At 38.6% G+C, this 18,522-nt stretch overlaps 1 protein-coding gene across 7 annotated transcripts in view; it reads right to left on the minus strand.

The window, feature by feature from the left end:
* col12a1b (collagen, type XII, alpha 1b) overlaps positions 1 to 17,715 on the minus strand; it is a 74,446-nt gene extending 56,731 nt beyond the window's left edge. For 3 of the 7 annotated variants that reach the window (XM_067384436.1, XM_067384434.1, XM_067384433.1), the window contains exons 1-15: positions 17,580 to 17,715; positions 15,979 to 16,081; positions 13,822 to 13,938; positions 13,040 to 13,183; positions 12,666 to 12,722; positions 12,331 to 12,399; positions 10,798 to 11,061; positions 10,525 to 10,689; positions 10,199 to 10,372; positions 9,808 to 10,098; positions 9,120 to 9,722; positions 8,392 to 8,670; positions 7,904 to 8,188; positions 6,873 to 7,145; positions 1,344 to 1,613 (exon numbers count right to left, since the gene is read on the minus strand). In XM_067384436.1, coding sequence (XP_067240537.1) covers positions 1,344 to 1,613; positions 6,873 to 7,145; positions 7,904 to 8,188; positions 8,392 to 8,670; positions 9,120 to 9,722; positions 9,808 to 10,098; positions 10,199 to 10,372; positions 10,525 to 10,689; positions 10,798 to 11,061; positions 12,331 to 12,399; positions 12,666 to 12,722; positions 13,040 to 13,183; positions 13,822 to 13,938; positions 15,979 to 16,048 — 3,061 coding nt within the window. In that variant the 5' untranslated portion in view covers positions 16,049 to 16,081; positions 17,580 to 17,715. The remainder of the gene's footprint in view (positions 1 to 1,343; positions 1,614 to 6,872; positions 7,146 to 7,903; positions 8,189 to 8,391; positions 8,671 to 9,119; positions 9,723 to 9,807; positions 10,099 to 10,198; positions 10,373 to 10,524; positions 10,690 to 10,797; positions 11,062 to 12,330; positions 12,400 to 12,665; positions 12,723 to 13,039; positions 13,184 to 13,821; positions 13,939 to 15,978; positions 16,082 to 17,579) is intronic. The other 4 variants (XM_067384438.1, XM_067384440.1, XM_067384437.1 and 1 more) reach the window with 2 other exon arrangements.
* Positions 17,716 to 18,522: the final 807 nt, after the last annotated feature.

Below are 18,522 nucleotides of genomic sequence, written 5' to 3' on the forward strand. Positions count from 1 at the left end.
TTCCTCAATGACCTGAAAAAATCAAAAACTGACATATGAAATGAAAACAGACAAGCAGAGATGGTTAGAGGTGAACGTGAAACCACAAGTGAGGCAGAAGGAAGCAAAAGTTTTCCAGTATTTTTTTAATCCCCACACTGGTGTTAAGTTTCCACGATTTGTACGATTTGAGTAGGGTAGAGAAAACGCATCCACGCTTCAGCCAGCATCCCAGTCGACATACGGCTCGTATTATGAGCTGCCCTGCACACATGCAACCCTTTAAATCTGCTCTTTCCCGCAGTGGCGATGTTCACTACACCCAGGCTGCGATCAGCTCACTTTTTCCACCCGGAGGCAAGTGACTACTGCACAGAAATTCAAAACTCACTGTACTCGCCAAGATTTGGTGCCAAACGCAAAACCACAACTTGAAGAAGTCACGCTAACTTTCAATAATTTTTCGACTAGCTAAGATTCAAAGATTTCTTTCCTTTTCCATTCCATTCCTTCAATCAAACTATGTACCTCAGACTGCAGTAAAAGGTTGTCGATTGATGCACTTTAAATGGCAGAGCCCGAGGCACAGGCGTGCATGTCCTGTCAGGTCAGGTATTGCCTTAAGAACCATCTTTCTTTCCTAGAAGATGTTTGCTAGATTTAAAGATAATCACAACCCTATTCTAACCCAGCCAAACCTAACTTCCAGCTTCCTTCAGTGAGTCAGTCATCCCAAATTGTTTAACTGGGTTCAATTAACACTATTAAATCTTCCAAAAACAGTTTTTTACAAACATTTTTAAGTAACTATGATACCATTAAACAACCTTGAGACTCCCTGAGACAATTTATAATTAGAGCTATTATTATTATTATTAACTCTAATTATAAAAAAGACAGAAATCCATTACATAAGCAAAACATAAATAAATAAATATTTGATAATAATAATAATAATTTTATTTTACACTACAAGTTACAAGACTAATATATCTTAAATTCTTCATTTTTAAATAATAAACAATGGAAAACTTCTGGTAAACATTTAAGTCTGTTTCATCAACAAGTCATAAATGTTTTCTTGTTACAAATCTGGTAAAATGCTAAAAACTTGATGATGCTTGTCAAGCTTTACTCTGAAACATACAGTGCATTCAAAGTGCAGCATTTTGTAAATCGCAAATTAAATTTTATTTTATTTAGATCAATTGTGCAGCCCTATTTATTTATTGCAATTTTACTTTATGATTTAATTAATAATTAATAGCTTTCAGCAAACCACACACTCCTGCAGTTTCCTCCAGAAACCCTGATTTAGAGAATATGGGATTACTACAATAATTGAAATAACAATTAAAACGAACCATCAGTGGTCTCTTCTCCCGCAAGTGGTTCTCCTTCCCCGCCATCATACGACGCGAACACAGACACCTGGTAGCGTGTTTCAGGGGTGAGGTTCTCCAACAGTGTGCTGGTCACATCCCCAGGCACCAGCTTCTCCCCAGACTCCTCGGAGTACAGAGACTTCCAACGAACACGATACTGCCTCACCCTTCCTGGAGCAGCCGTCCATGACGCCATGAAGCTGGTGTCGGTCACATCACTGGTTATCAAGTCTCTCGGTGAGCCCAATGCTGCAGGCAAAACAAAAAACTGACTTTAATATACAAAAATTCTGAGAAACATTAGAAAGTGGGTGCTGTGGTGTAGTGGATAAAGCTCACGACCAAAGTGGAAGTTTGCTGTGCAAGAAATGGTGGATTATCACTGTAATAATTGTACAGTTGTTTTGGATAAAATGACTACTTGCTCACAGGAAAAAAGATTTACATTAAGCGAACAAGATTTAATTCCAAGCTGTATTTTAGCAGAATCACCCTGGGCCATAATCTGTGACATATTTCCAGAAGCAGACAGGCCATTTCTCATGATGTCTCTGGTGTCACTGGTGCAGGTGTGTCATGACTGCAATGAGCACTAATTCATTCAGATGAAGCTAAACTTAACAGCTGTCTAAAGTAAATAAAGTCTAAAGTCAACACACACTCACACAGACACTCACAAACACCTTGCAAAACCAACCACACAGAAGCACCACACAAAAAAGCATTTTGTCATTGTAGCTAAACTTCATGGAAACTTCACTTAAGGATCTTAGGACAGTCTCTTCTAAGTGACCTCCTTCAAATATTTTACATACATGTAATGAAATTCTTTTACTTAAATGATTGAATGACTGTCTCAGGAAGATTGATGTACCATCAGATATACAGCATGATCTCCAGGCATTCTCAGCGGTGTAAAGATGGACTGAAGATAAAGCTTGTTTCAGAACAAAGGTCTGTTGAATATTTTGAATCTCTTTTTATGCATTGTTATTTATTCATTTGTATTAATTACTGGTTTTTTTTTATTATTTCAGTTATATATAATAATTTCAGTTAAAATTTATTTTATTTCAAGTAACACTTTCATTGTTTTTGGTTTTGGAGGAAAACATGAAAAATATACACTGTTTTAAATCACTGCAAGATACTGAGAGACTATGGAGAAGAAGCAGACATGTGAACACTTGCCAACTTATTTTTTTTCCAAAACATGGCAAATCCCCACAAAACCACCATAAAGTGCTCTCCTCAGATGTCTGATACCTTCTCAAATCCCTAGTCATTCTTCATCCTTCTATCCTTGTCTTTTCACCCCCTCCTGTTCTGTCTCATCCTTGCCTGACACGATGATAAGTCTCCACAATTTTCACAAATTGGAAACAGTGCATCTTGTTGAACAATGTGACTTCTAACATCTTTCCTCAACATGTGACTTTCAGATGAGTTTCTCTGCAGCCCAACAGCAGGATTTTATTGGACTCTGCCTTTAAAAGAGCCTTGAATTTTAAATGATCTTTTATATCCATTTAAAGATGCAATTCCATTCAAAAAGCCAATCCAGCATCCCATGCTTCTCCGAAATCCAAAGAAGAGACAGGCCATACACATGCAGTAAATTTTCCGCAGTGTTTTTGAAGTTTAACCTCATGTCAATCAACGGGAAAGCGCAGGTGCTGAAAGAGCTTTCGGTTGTCCCCTTCATCTGTGCTTTACGTACATCTCCGGGTTCATGGGCCGGACAGCAAGACCAGCTTGAATGCATTATACGCTTCTAACAGATGGCAAACAGGAAGAACAATTCTCCTCTGAGGATACCCATGTGCTGAAGTACAAAGACACCTTTTGGCCTGCTGATTAAGTCTTTATTTTAAATTAATATCCATGTGTAACAGTATAATATCCTGCTATGTAATCAGTCTCACTTCAATTGGCCACGTGCTACTCTAATGAGAATATAATACAAATAAATCCTTTTGGAAATGATCGAAAGTGCAAAGCAGGTAACTTGTTCCACATGCATGCCCTTTTGAGTTTACATTGTGATAACTCGTGTCTCTTGATTCTCCTTTGAATATATGCATATGGGAACTTTTTTGTTTAATTTTTCAATCTTCTGTGAGATGATGAAACAAAACAGCTGATTTTAGTTTCACGGTTTTCACCAGCAATGTCACAGACAGACACTTTTTGAGAGCAACGGATTTAACGGATTCAAAACCATCACTTTGCGCACAGCTTCAATTATTATGAAGAAAAAAAAATCTTTTTAAACATTAGATGTCAAAAATAATTGAAATGTCACACTGTAGAAATGCAATGGGTTACAAATCCCTTTACATGCCGACTTTAAAATATAACAAATCTTTAGTTTAGTGTAGCTCAAAAACTACAACAAAAATAACATAATTTAAGTAAGAAATAAGGGAACTATTATAGCGTCATGTAGCATTTCCCTCTTTTCCTGAAAGTCTCAAGGTCTTCTCAGTAATTTGCTGAAAATCATCTTTTTTTGCAGTAATTGAACCTGTTGAAGACTTGCTGCATGCCGACAAGGCAATGATTAGCTAAGACAGTGTGAATTACCTCAAAATGTACGTAGCATCTGGAATTGTATATCTTCTCTGCTCTACAAATGAACACACTAGGTCATTAACTGGACCAGAGCCCACGGTCAATACACACCTGCATCAGATTGGGGACAGAACGGAAATCTTTCATGCTCTTCCTTAATGCATATCCTCTTGAGGTCACAAAGGAAGGAACAGAGATGTCTGGGTGACTCCTCTGTTCCTTTGTTTCAGAGTGGGACGGAGCTGCATAGTTCCTGCATTACTTAATTTTCTGCAATTGAGAACTTCATCTAGCCCAGCTCCCGCTGACCAAGTCTCAATGGATGGATGGAGGAACTGAAATCACCATCTCACAATGTTCAATGTCAGTCCACAATCAAGCCATAATGCTACGCTCCTCACAGATCAGATTTTGAGAACAGTGCCCGGTTGCATAAAGCACCTTAAGTGTAATTTTCCCTTAAGATCACCCTTATGTTTCCCTTAAACTTAAGGGTGTTGCAGAAAATAACCGTTAAGTGTTACTTAAGGGTTTCTTTAGGCGAAACGTCATAAACCCTTAAGAATTTCCCTTAAGTATATATTTTTCACTTAAGTAATGCGTAAGTGTTGCATAAAGCCCCTTAACCTTCATTTCCCTAAGTATATCGTAAGGTTCGTAAAACTTCACCTTAAGTGTTACACAGAGTGAGCAGGTTCAATCCAAGTCGTATAACGTGCCACGATCGGCCGCTTTATATGATAGACAAATTGTACTTTAGCGGTTTATTCACATAAACATTGATGAAATATAACATATCTTATTATCTTATATGGTCAACGGAAGCGCAAACGTGCGTGCATCACACGCAAAAACAAACCTCATTGGTTCTTGCGCGCACATTTGAGCTTCCGACACAGCCGTAATCATATGGATGTCTTTCAATAAACGGACATAAATGATGAGAGAATATTAAAAATATCTTTATTTGTTATCCAAAGATGAATGAAAGTCTTATGGGTTTGGAACGACATGAGGGTGTCAGGGTGAGTGAATGACGGCAGAAATCTCAATTTTGAGTAAACAATCAATTTGAGTTTCTTGTCTCTTTCATATTTGGTTTTCTTTTTTGTTTTCCTTATCCATATTATGTTGTTTTCTGTGAAAACTTACCACGATACGTATTAACAAATAACGTGTCCATGGCAACAGTAGAATTTTTTAACGGCAAAACCTGGGATGCTGTCGTTAAACACTTAACGGTTTCCCTTACCTAAGAGAACAGTTTAAGAGATTATATGCAACACCCTTAAGTCATTCCCTTAGTTAAGGGGAAATCACGCCTTAAGTGTCATACTTAAGGGAAAAACTTAAGGTGCTTTATGCAACCGGGCACAGGGCCTTCTGCATGCTAGACGAACCACTCCATGGTCCACATCTCATGATTTAACCCTGAACTAGCCCCATTCCACAATGCACCATGATGCACCAGGCCAAATCTCTAGCCTACCAAATGCAAACCCTCAATACACACCCTCAATGTCACTTTAAAAACATTCACCCAAAAATTCTGACATCATTTACTTCTTGTTCTTCCAAACTCATATATCTTGTGTAACCACTTGTGTAATATATTCCATGTCTTCAGAAGCTCATCTTTTTCAGTCACAAGACATTTTTTTCTTTATTTTTTTCCCTCATGCACCATATTTATGACCATCAGCTAAGCAAAGTAATAGCGGTATATGACACCATTTTTTATCATTTTATTTGATCTATACCAGGTCCACATGACTGAAACAGATGAAGCTTATAGCAGATATAATATGGCTTTAGAAAAATATAGAGCATGAGTCATTTAAAAAACCTTTATGGTACTTTAATCATTTTTTGGTCACAATATGTTTCCAGTGCATGGAAAAAAGTACTCTTGACATCTCAGAGTACTTCGTTTATGCTCCATGATGACAGAATTTTCATTTTTGGGTGGTTTTCTATCACTCAAAGCTTATTCTTTCTGGACTCTAATCTTTGGCCTTCAAATCTAACACTGCAGGTTCAGTGACATAAGATTACCGGAATTCTGTGATTTAAGATCTTGGGCAATCCTTGCTTCTGGTAATTTCATTAGAGGATACTGTAGCTTAAGATTTGGTCTTCTGAAACCCCAGAAGGCCTGTGAGCTGTTTATCTGGGATGAAGGAAAGAAAGAGTATTATAATCGCTTGACTCTGTTCAGCCTATTTGTTAATCCTTTCTGACAGGAGCTGAGGATGTTAAAAATGCCCCCAGTTCTTCCAAGGCTGTCCTTTCTCAACTGATAAAAAAAAGCAAAAATAATCTCAAATTTTGTGCTGCAATGCACTCACGGGGAGTTCAATGGGGGCCTTTTGCATTGACACAAATCAGTATAACAATATCACATTTAAGTGTCTTTTTTTTCTTGGCGAGAATTGGAATATGTCTGGGATATATCCTTGGGTACTCAAAAGCCTTAGTGCTAATGTCATTTAGCAGATTCCTTTATCCAAAGAAGCATACAGTAGGATTAAAGTAATAGTAGCTGGTAAGTTGCTGGTTTGATCCCACCCTATAATTTTCTAATGATTGACAATGAAAATAACTACTTTTACTTTGCTTTTTATATTATTTTTGGACCTCAGTAGTCCCAATTTTCTGTAATATATTTTCTTCTGTGTTTCAAGAAAGAAAGAAAGAAAGAAAAATATACAGGTTTTTAATGATGTATTTCATTTTTTGATGAGCTTGACCTTTAAAGATCCTGGCTCTCCCCTTTTGTTGGGATTGAACCAGCAACCTTCCAATTACCAGCCCTGAGCTTTAACCACTACATCACACAACCCCCAACATGGGTTTAAGACAATGTGTCCTTAAGATAATGTTGCACAGATTCTGTATGTCTTAGATGAATGTTATCTAAGTGCAATCCCATACCTTCCAGTGTAGTTCCAGTGCCCTGGAGTGGCTCTCCTAATCCTGAGGAGTAGCGTGCCCTCACAGCCAGCTGGTACTCTGTGCCAGGCTGGAGATTCTTCAGCAGGGTCGCTGTGGTGTCCCCCTTAACCGTCACTTCCTTCATCTCATCACCTTCTGTGGGCTGGTAGAACACGCGGTACTGAAGGACTCTTCCTGGCGCCGAGGCCCAGGACAGCTGCATGGATGACACCGTCTCTTGAAAAACACGCAGGTCTCTCGGCGAGCCACGTTCTGTCAGATGTAAGAAGAGAAAGCAGTTAGAATCAAAGTAACCTTAATTGTTGTTTGCAATTGATTTACATTCCACCAGGTGAAAAAAATCACTTAGTAACAGCACACCTCTGCCCAACAAGTTTTGAGGAATCACGTCTTTAGCAAGCAGAAAAAAAAAACTAATCTGTTGACTGGAACAGAGACAATGCAGAGATTAAACTATAGTTTAACACAGGAGTTGAAAGTCATGACCTGGGATTTGTCCTCTGCAGATAATAACTGTGGACAGACTGCAGCTGCATCGCTGTAGGCAGCCGTTAAGACACAGCTGGCTCATGCTTGGACACTAACTACTCTCAGCTTTGATAAAGAACCGAGAGGTTTTGCCTAACCAAACAGAAATTTTTCGCCAACTCAACTAAAGAAATTCTGGGAAACGTCTCATAGAGTTTTTGTCAAAATCAACTTTGATTTTCCATTCACTTAAGGTATTTGGCTGCTCAAGCAATCTCTGTAAAACTTTACACCAGTTTTCTGAAATACCAGAAATTCACACCCTCAAGCGATTTGTTAGTCTATAAATGCCTGGGAAACAACCAATGAAAATGCTAGAATGAGTGGGCACACGTCTTAAATAAAAGCACAGTTGATTTTGACTAATAATCAATGAACAACTTTCAATGACCAGATGAATATGGTATCATGCCTTCAAAGGATCAATCTCATTGGCTGAACATAGTAATTAGGAGGGGAAGTCTTTAAATTGTTCCAATCACCTTCTTTGGTTGTTCCATCAATCTGCATCTGAGGTCCAACACCTGATGGGTATTCGGCTGCCACAGAGACACGGTATGTCGTAATTGGGTTAAGATGCTGCAGAACGATAGTGGTCTCAGGGCCAATTGTTGCAGTTGGTAGAAACGCTTTATCCCCTCGGGATGGACCATGAGGCCCGTATGTGAGTCTATACCGCACTACTGGACCAGGAGCCTCCCCCCATGAGACACGGAAACTACTTGTGGTCTCCTCGGACACCCTCAGGTTGTTCACAGATCCTTGTTCTGCATAAATTGGAACATATACAGTAGGTCACAAAAGGGTCACTGTTGCGACTCTTAAAGGAACAGTTTACCCTAAAATTCATCAGGTACAATGGCCAGGATATTCTTTAAAAAACCTTTGTGTTACACAAAAAAACAACAATCCTTTAAAAGTTTCAAAAGAAATGTCAATAGTATTTAGCTAAGCATTTAAATATACTAACCTTCTAGTGTGGTCTCAAAGTCTGATAAAGGAAAGCTTTCTCCCTTCTCGTACTGGGCGTAAACCTTGACCTCATACTTTGTGACTGGAGTAAGGTGATGTAAGACAGCCGTAGTGGTGTCTCCCGGCACAGAGACGGAGATGTAGCCCACTTCTGTGTCAGCATCAGGCTTGTATTGCACCAGATAGGACTGCACATCCACAGCATCTGTTACCCAAGAAGCTCGGAAACTCCTGGAGGTCACCTCTGAGAAGGTCAGAGACCTGGGTGCAATCAGACCTAGAAGGGAGAGCAGAGTCGAAGTATAAGAGACTTTTTTCTTTGGTTTCCCAAGAGAATTTTGTTCACATCCCAGTTTAATGTTAAAAACATAATAGATTTTAAGTTGGTCTGCTTCTGACACCCAGCTATTGTATGACTTGAAATACAGCACACAATAACTATTCTTTTGGTGTTTGTTTGTTTGTTTATTCTTGGAGCTTGACAGCTTCTGTTTATTATTTTTATTGCTTGGACATTCTGCTAAATGATTTCTTTTGTGATCCACAAAAAAAAAAGAAAGAAAGGGTGACATAAGGGTGAGTAAATGATGACAGAACTAACCTTTTAAACTTTTGTACAAATTGGTACAAAACCAGAGTTTTGAGAAACATATGGTTCTATGAACGTCCAGACCCATAGCCCAACAAATTTAACAGCAGTTAGTGGTAAAATCGAACAATACTCACTTCTCCTCTTGATGTTCAGAAGCTCTTGCTCAATTCTCAGACAGATGGACTGGGTTAGCTCGTCAGAAATCCTCTGGAAAGCATCAAAGTCCTCTACAGTGTACACGTGGGTCTCCACTGGAGAATTAGCAATCGCCTCCAGCTCAGAGCGGACAGCATCTTTCACGCCCACTGCGAAAATCTCTACATCCGAGTTCCTAAGCTTAGCCGCCGGGTCTTTGAAAGCATCCGAGGACTTCCCATCAGTGATCAGAATCGTAACACGAGGTACATTTGCACGAGCGCCTCTGGTAGGAACAAAAATCCTCTCTCTCACATACGTCATAGCTTTGCCGGTGTTCGTGGAGCCACCGCGGTAGGGGAACGTTCTCACGGCTTTGACCACTGCACTTAGATCGTGGTGGGTGTTCAGGTAGAACTCAGTGTGTGGGTCTCTGCTGTACTGGACCAAGCTGATTTGAACTTTCTCCGCACCAATGTCAAAGGTGTTGACCAGGACTTCCAAAAAAGCTCGAACTTTAGCGAAGTTCGCAAGACCGATACTGTAGGAACCGTCGACCAGGAGAACGACGTCGGCTTGTACATCCACACCAAGAGAACATTCTAGAAGAAAAAGAGCTTGCGGGTCAAACAACTATTTAATCAATGGATTACAGTGGATATTTAAAGAGTGTGGACCTTTCCTCACCTAAGGATACTTTTAAAGGCTGGGTTTTCTCCATTGCCATAACTGCCTCGCTAGGCGTCAGACCTTTGAGTGCAAACAGGCTGATTTCATACTCAGTATCAGGGGACAAGTCTCTCACATTCACAGAGGTCTGAGTCGGCCCAACGTACAGCTCCTGACGTTTGCTGCCAGCCAACATGGGAACCATCTGCACCTTGTATCCAGTCACTTCCCCTATAGATGCATCCCACGTCACCCGCATTGACTTGGACGCAACCTCAGTTACTTGCAAGTTTGACGCTGGTTCAACGACTGCAAATAAACAAAAAGAAGAAAAATGGGGTGTTTAATGCATGGGGTTCTGTTTAATAAACCTGCTAAAGCAGATTTACAGTTGTTATTGTTTGTTTACCTTCCTCGCCGCTAGCCAGCGAGCTGAGCTGGTCATCCACACTGTTGCACACCTGCGTGATGAGTGATTTCTCCACAGCTTTGATCATGTCGAAGTTTGGCACCGTGTACACGTGTGTTCTGTAGGGCGTTGAAGACATTTGTTTCAACTCTTCCTCATCTGCTTCTTTGATTCCTGAATAAAAATGATAAATAATAGTATTATTTCACAAAATTCCTTTCAAGGATTTCTTCTGTGTGGATAGATTTCTTGAAAGCTGTCCAGTTCTGTGCGAATGAAGAAGAAATCCAGACCGTGAAAGACAGCAGTGATGAATGACCACATACCCAAAGTGAAGATTTCAACTCCAGCATTCTTCAACCTCTTGGCGTAACCCTCAACAGGGTCCTGAGATTTCCCATCCGTGATAACTACAGCTACTCTGGGGAATCCCTTACGAGCACCGGCGGTCTCTGTGAACATGTTTTTCAGCAGGTAGTCCAGGGCTTCGCCTGCACAAAAACAATCACTGAGACTTAAAATTCACATTGTAGCTTTGTTGTTCAGCGGTAATATTATCTGTAGGATTCAATATGAATACACAAGTTCAAATTTGGTACCTGTCATGGTGTTCCCACCCTTGTATGGCAGATTGTTAATGGCTCTGAGCAGCTCGGCCCGTTTGAAGTACTGGTTAAGGTTAAACTCGGTTCTGGTGTCCGTGCTGTACTGAACCACGCCCACTCTAGTCTTGTCCTCTCCAAGGTCAAATGCGCCTGCCATGGCTGCTATGAAGTTGCGGATGAATTTAAAATTTTCCCGCCCGACACTCCAAGAACCGTCCACCAGGAATACAAGATCAGCAATGGCACTTACAGAGCATTCTGGGAAAAAGAGTAAGAGGTCAATGAGCCAGAAGCTAACAAACTCTACCCTACTTTTACTTTAGAAAATGGGATACATTTTTGAAAAGGATGCAAAGCTTCTAAAATATAAACCATTCAAGAGTTTGGGCAGACACATTTGGCACATAACTCAAAATTCTGACCTATTTTTCCATTTCAGAAAAAGACCATATCTTTTAGTATTATAACACCATGTGATTTCATTTGGATGGTCTGTTTCTATCGCACAAACCCTTTTACATATGTATAACTTTCGAGATGTACAAATGTTTATGAATCCTTACAAATTCAAAAAATATTTAATTAATAGAATGTATATGTTGATATTTATTTTATTTATAATAAATAAGATTAAGCATGTTTAACACCATTGAATGTATTTATAGTTAACATTGACCTAATTCTTACCTGACAGTTTAATTCTCCATTGTGGCATATTTTTCACATTTCTTTCTTATTCACATAGTTTTTGAGCTTTGATGATAATTACATTTTAACATGTTTACTTAAATTTGCCATTAAAAAAAGATAACGATAAGTGAGAGTAATGAACCTGGTCACCTGCAACAGCAACTTCACAAAAATGATGACAATTCCAGAGGTTTCGATAGATTTGTACATCTCAAATGTAAAAATGTAAACAGGTTTATGTGTTAGCTGATACTGTATGCTTCAGTGTCTTTGAAAATATAGAAAAATATACATGTACAAATACGAAGGGGATCCCCTTTATAACAGCACAAAATGTATCTATTATGTAATACACACCAGTTACAACTCATTCCTCACTGACACATGGGTTGAGTATGTCTCTATACAAAATGTTATTAGGCAAGTCATTACCAGTCCTTCTGTCTCTCTTGAACTCCATCTTAATTCTTCATTCGGTTTGGAAAAATTCCTCATCTTTCAATCATATTTTCCCTCAATCATAATTTGTGGAATATGCTGCCCTTGAACAGATTGTGTCGGCTTTATCTTTGGTAAGATGTTGGCAAACCCTTATGGCAGACGGGACAAGACAGAATATTGTTGACATTGCTTGCCCTCCTTTATTACTGTAATTAGATTCACCATTTTCCACTTGTGCCTGCAGAATGGGAGCACTGTAGCTCTGAAACTGGGTTTTGTTAGTGAGTCGTCTGCAGAAGGCATGCTAACTAACCATTACGGTATTTGGGTGGGGAGGGGGGTGTTTGGATTTTCCACTTCTGCTTAATGTAGGAAAGGAAAAGTAAAGCTGTTCACCTTCATCTGGAGGACGAGGCCACAGTGCTCTTGTAAAGAGGGGAGCTGTAATGCTTTCCACTTTCTGCACTGCAAGAGGTTCAAGTTTTTATTTCAAACTAGGCGAAAGGGGCCACTTACAAACTCTCACCCAAAAGCCATGCTGGAAACATTGGCTCAAATTTATCATGTCTGGAAAAGTTAATGCTGACTAACAAGCTAAATTGTTATCGGGAAACATAAATACGGAAAGAAAGAAAGGCATTCGCACATTTGCGTACTGACTAGTATGGAAACTCCCAATAAAATGCTGTGACCACAGAAGCAATGGAAAGAGCCTGGAGGTGTGTACTTACTGACTGCATCTGAGACCTGAGGCTTCCTGCTACTTCCTTCAGAACCACTTGATTGGACTAAAACAGAAAACAATAAATCAATAAATATTTAATGTATTCCTTCCATAAAAAGGGTTCCTATACCCTTTGGCCAATGAATTCCCATGCTTTCTCCACAAAATGCCATCTCTAGTCAATTTAATATCTTAAAGCTGAGCATAACTACAAATTGAAAGTTTCAAATGAACATGGAAATAAACAGAACGTTTAAGGAATTGTCATGAATTTCCATTTTCACTAACTTTTCCAAATTCCCTGAGACTTCCAGGGCTTCCATGACTATGGGAACCCTGTGTTAATGACATATTTAAGGAATAAGATGCCCTACCACTTACTTGTAATCTGACCAGAGATTGGTATACTCTCCTCAGATCCAGAATATGAAATTATCGTAACAACATAATCCACATCGGGGGTCAAATCTCTGATGGAGGTTTTGGTCGAGGTTGGAGGAAGTGTGAATTCCTTGATAGGCTCTTCTACAGAGAGAAGGGAACATTTGCATTTACAATGTTTAAATGTCATATCATGACATACATTCTACATGAAGATAACATCTAGCCACCCTTCATTTTTAAGAAGATAAATCTAGTCTAGACACACAAGACCTGGATTAGGGAAACATTAATGACTTCCCAAGACATGCGATGAATAACAGTCCATGTTTAAATCATTTTTGAAGGGCACGCCAGAACGCATTTCCCAAGAGTTGCCTGTGGCAGTGAGTTTAAGGGTTACTTGTCGTTTACCAGATGCTTTCTTATCTCAAGCAACATAAAGTACACTTACTACGGTTCCCCTGCAGTAACCTTAGGTTAAGTGCTTCGCTCATGGGCTAAATGGCAATAGATCATGAGACAACCCTTGCAGGTCTGAACAACCCTTAGTGTTAGCCCACATGAATTTACTTTCATACTACACATTTTCTAGTATGGAGCACCAACTTTTTTAGAATCCAATCAATTGGCAGTTGACAAAAATGAATTTTGTCACTTATTTTTCCTTGTTGAATATCAATTTCCAGTCTGAAAGACATCACTGAATTAAAACCTGTATCAAATGTTTTATGTTGCTGTTGTAATTCCAACATGTGTTGTGCTTTTACCATTTCACCAACCTGTATCCGATGTCACTTGTACTCTGAAGCCCTCAATCCTTGACAGCGGTTGCTTCCATATCATTTGCACTGTGTTTTCATTTAAAATCTTAAACCTCAAGTCTGATGGAGGCATTACTGTGGAAAGAGGAGGTGAATCAAGTTATTTCCAAGAAACCATTCCAAAAGTCGTATTTATGAGAAGAGCACACAGGTTTATGGACAAAATCCCATCAGCGAAGTTCATTGTGGGGTAAGGACTCAAGGCAACATGAAACAAATGTGGACGACGGCCATTTTGGGTCAAAATGACATCTGTTTGAGCTGTCTGACCATAGGGCCATTGACTACTCAAGCATAGACACGTAAAGCGCGTTCCACAAAGATCTCGACAAAACATTACATGGGTCCATAACTCGTGACGTGCATGCAGTCAACCCAACACAGCCAGACGCGCTGTGTTTCAATAGTTGATGTCACAGATAGACAAGAAGTGTTGATTGTACAATGGACTTGAAGGAAGTTGACAATAATGGGTAACATTTTGTGCAACTGCATTAATGTGGTCACTTTCCATTGCAAACCGATTAAAAGGGTGCACAACGACAACCTTTAATGAGAAAATACAGGATAGTGACAAACAAAACAAAACGAGGTTACATAACATTGCACCAATCTAGATGAACTAGAAGACTCATGCACTTGTACATGAAAAGTTGTCTACAACAACTTGTGGGACTAAAGGGACTTCATGTACAAGACGCACATGTAGAGGACTTAAATATTTTAAAGTGATATTCTTATGGTATTGTGTGTTGCATTGTGTTTGAAAGGTGGAACCCAGAGGTCATGTGTGCATGTCAGAATATCACAATAAAATATTTTGTGAAGCTGCGGCTCTGGTCAAATTTTGACCAGGGCTTAAGCTTGACCGGGAACAGGTTCACCAAAATCAAGATTTACCAACCTGGCTGACCAGATGTCACAATCGGTTCCATGTCTGACTCCAAATGGATCCAACACACATCCAAAATCAACCACACACCGATTCATCATCCATTCTAGATTTTCCTTTCTTTTTTGGGTCCATCCAACACTAACCGGTTTTGGTGCAAGATCATTTAACAACATTTATTTTGCTGAGCGTCTAATCGTAACAATGTCAAATAAGAAAGTGATAATGTTGTTTAAGGTATTTGTTTGCCCGTCATATTTTATATCAGTGGAATATGTTTAAACAAAGACTTTTCTTATTTTTTCATACTATAGCACAATTACTTCTTGCCCTCTCTTTCCTAAGAAAAAAAATATAAAGCTCATATTTTGTCTTTTTGTTCCCTAAGAGTGTGGAAAGTGGAGAAGGGAAACTTGGCCTCCAAAGGATTTTTTTTTCTTTTTCTTTTCTTTTTCTTTTTTTTTTTTTGGTACAATAAAAGCTGTAAAATGTTCCACTATACTTTCCACTGAAAGTTGGCAATGTGCGCTTTAACACCCTGTCGTTTATTCAATAATTTGATAAGGTTAAGTCACAGTTTTACTGCCTCTAAGACTGTTCAAACCTACCAAGAGCTCAGTTACTGAAAGATATACAGTGAATGCTAAAATAAATGAAAAAATGTTTTACTAGAGGAAAAAGTTGAACATGAATCTGTCTGGCTGAGATGTCTGGTATCCTGCAAATGATCATGGGTCTTAAGTTGCATATGGAAAATATTTAAAACCAAGTCATATTCAATACTAAATGTTTGTTGGATTTGGCTTTACATGTTCTATCTTATAATTTGCAATTAAAAGATATTACATTGGATACTCTTGAAGAATCAGTTGCTGAAAAACACTAATGAAATATCCTGTGCTGTCATGCATTTCCATTTCCACTAGCATGAACGGCACAGATTGTTTAAAATAAGTCTTAAAGGGCAGTAAAAATCCACATAATAACACATAGAATTAACACATTCATTTCTTCTCTATTTTTGTTCATTTTTATGGAGATATGACAATGAAAATTGAAAAATAATGAACAGAGTCAAACATTATAGTACAGTACAATATATATATATATATATATATATATATATATATATATTAGAAATTATAGACTATGATCTAAACTCTTGGAATAAAGTATTTTTAATTTAAAAGGGTGAATAGGGACAGATTTGTTGGCTTTTTTACCTTGAGCTCTCACTGATGTCAGTACTGCGAGTGTTAAGAGAGCGGCCGCTGCCAAACGCCTGACCGACATCTTCACCCCAGTATCAGCAGAACATCAATCAATCTGAAAAATCAACCATATTACACACACACACACAGCTCATAAATCAATCCAAAAAAAATTAAATTAAAAAAACACACTGGACTCCAACACATGCAGCTCAATGCAAGAGATCTCATTCAAAATATGATTTTAATTACTTTTTCATTCAAAATTCCAGCTGTTTTTCTGGTCAACATAGGAAAAAAGTTATTTCCATTGTTATTACTCTCAAAAAAAAATTATAAAACAAGGTCACTAATTAAAATAACCCACTGTGGGTCTTGGAAAAACATTCTCTGCAGTTTAACTGTAAAACGATTATAAACTGCATATGCTGTATGTCATTGCAAACTTCACCGATTCATCTGTTTAACGTCGGAAACTGTGAGCTCATAGACTATATGCAATTGTCTGGAAATTTGCCTGATTTAGGATCCTACACATGAGCGCTGGAAAAACTTTTCTGCAGGGTTCCTGCGCCCCCTGTTGTGCCTGGACAAATTCAGACTTTACATACATTTATGCTGAGAGCAACTCGCTGCTCTGCCTCTAACTTTGGCAATGTGCTGCTTGATGTGTGTGTTAAATATATATTGCATGTTACTATAAATAATTTCCAATGCAAGAACAAGCGGCTCACAAAATAATTGCAGAGTGAGCACAAGTTGTGATTAATATCACTCAGCAGTTAGTATTTGCCCTGACATTTCAAGACAAGCAGTGTCCTGCAGTGTGACATGATTACTCAGTCTAAAACTATTTTAAACAACATCTTCCCAGTCCTTTTATACATTATACACAACCTCATATTAATTAAGACTGCATTTACACTTTTGAAAAGGCATTCATCACATGGCAGGACCATCTGAAATCATCTAGGGCAAAAGGGTATTTCAATTAATGAACACAAAACTCAGGAACATGCAATATTTAACTTAGAAATTCAACGATTTTTAATAAATAAATCAGATAATAGGTGAATGGACATGCAAAGTGTGAGTCAAAACTTATCATGCGGGCACTTTATCTTGGGTTTGGTGTTGTAATAGTGTAAGAATTTAAGTTGAATGAAAAAGCAAACATAAGCTCTTGTGAAAACATGTGGGATGCTTTCTGAACATTTGTTGAGCCAAATGGGTTTGAACCCTTTTTTTTTTATTATTATTATATTTATTTAAGCTCTCCACCACACTTTACCTGTATTCTTTAATGTGAATTAGTTACAAAAATCCCCAATAAATAAAGTTCAAGAGGTCTCGTGAGTCATACAAGTGATATAGATTCCTCAACGAAAGAAAGTAAGTATCATCCCATTCAACTTTAAAAGAGCACAATAACAGGGTGGTGGAAAAAATGAAATCACCATACAAACGTCTATGGAAAAAAGTGATCAGAGCAGCTGAAAATGGGTCAGTGTGCACACATTCATAATTTCACGTGACATTTATCTAATATGTCTCAAATTCAAGAGCAATAACATTTATATGTTTAAATATGTTTATCAAGAAAATGAACTTACCAAACTCCCCAAAGTTTCCCAAATCTATCAATACATCACAAAAACTGGTGAATGAAAGTGGAAATTTCGCCCGGATACAAAGGGATTTAACGTAAAGGTCTCTTCAGAAAAGCAAGAGATTCTCCGTGATGCTGTAGTGATGGAGATGAAAATGAAGAGGAGGGTCTGATCACCCACAGCTCATGAAGGCTGATTTCAAATGCACAGGATCTCAGGCTAGAATGAGCTTCTTAACAGGAGGCAGATACCGAACCCGGAGCGCTGACGTCACGCCTGTGTGATGGATGTGTTGGGATGCGCTTTTGGGAAGTCGCGCGCATTTTCGGCATTCCTGCAGCATGTCACTCATCGATGTTTTGGGAATGACTAGTCAAAATGAGAAATTTAGGGCTATTTACAAGTCAGGTCTTTGTGGAAGAGTAAATTATGAACCAACTTAGTATTCGGAGCGCAATCTGAGGAGATTCGTCTCGCGCCACGCCAAAAATGATTTTACGGTGCCCACAGCACATTTGACCCAACCGACAACTACCGCAAAACATCACGAAGAATTTTTTACATACAATTTCGTTCATATTTATTGTGTAAATATAAAATATCGTGATCAATAATGAAAATACCGATACTGTTTTCGATGTATAGTCCAACGGTCCTAACGGAAAGTGCTCGAGCGGTTGCTATGGTAACATCTTCACGTGAAATCGCTAGATTTTGACTTTCAATCACTCTTTTGTAGTTTCACATACAAAAAAACAGGATTTTTTCACATACAATTCCGTTCATATTTATTGTGTCAATATAAAATATTGTGATCAATAATGACAATACCGATACTGTTTTCGATGTATTGTCCAACGGTCCAAATGGAAAGCGCTCGAGCGGTTGCTATGGTAACATCTTCACATGAATGTCACTAGATTTTGACTTTCAATCACTCTTTTGT

This window comes from Chanodichthys erythropterus, chromosome 4, assembly GCF_024489055.1.
Source record: "Chanodichthys erythropterus isolate Z2021 chromosome 4, ASM2448905v1, whole genome shotgun sequence".
NCBI classification, from domain to species: Eukaryota; Metazoa; Chordata; class Actinopteri; order Cypriniformes; family Xenocyprididae; genus Chanodichthys; species Chanodichthys erythropterus.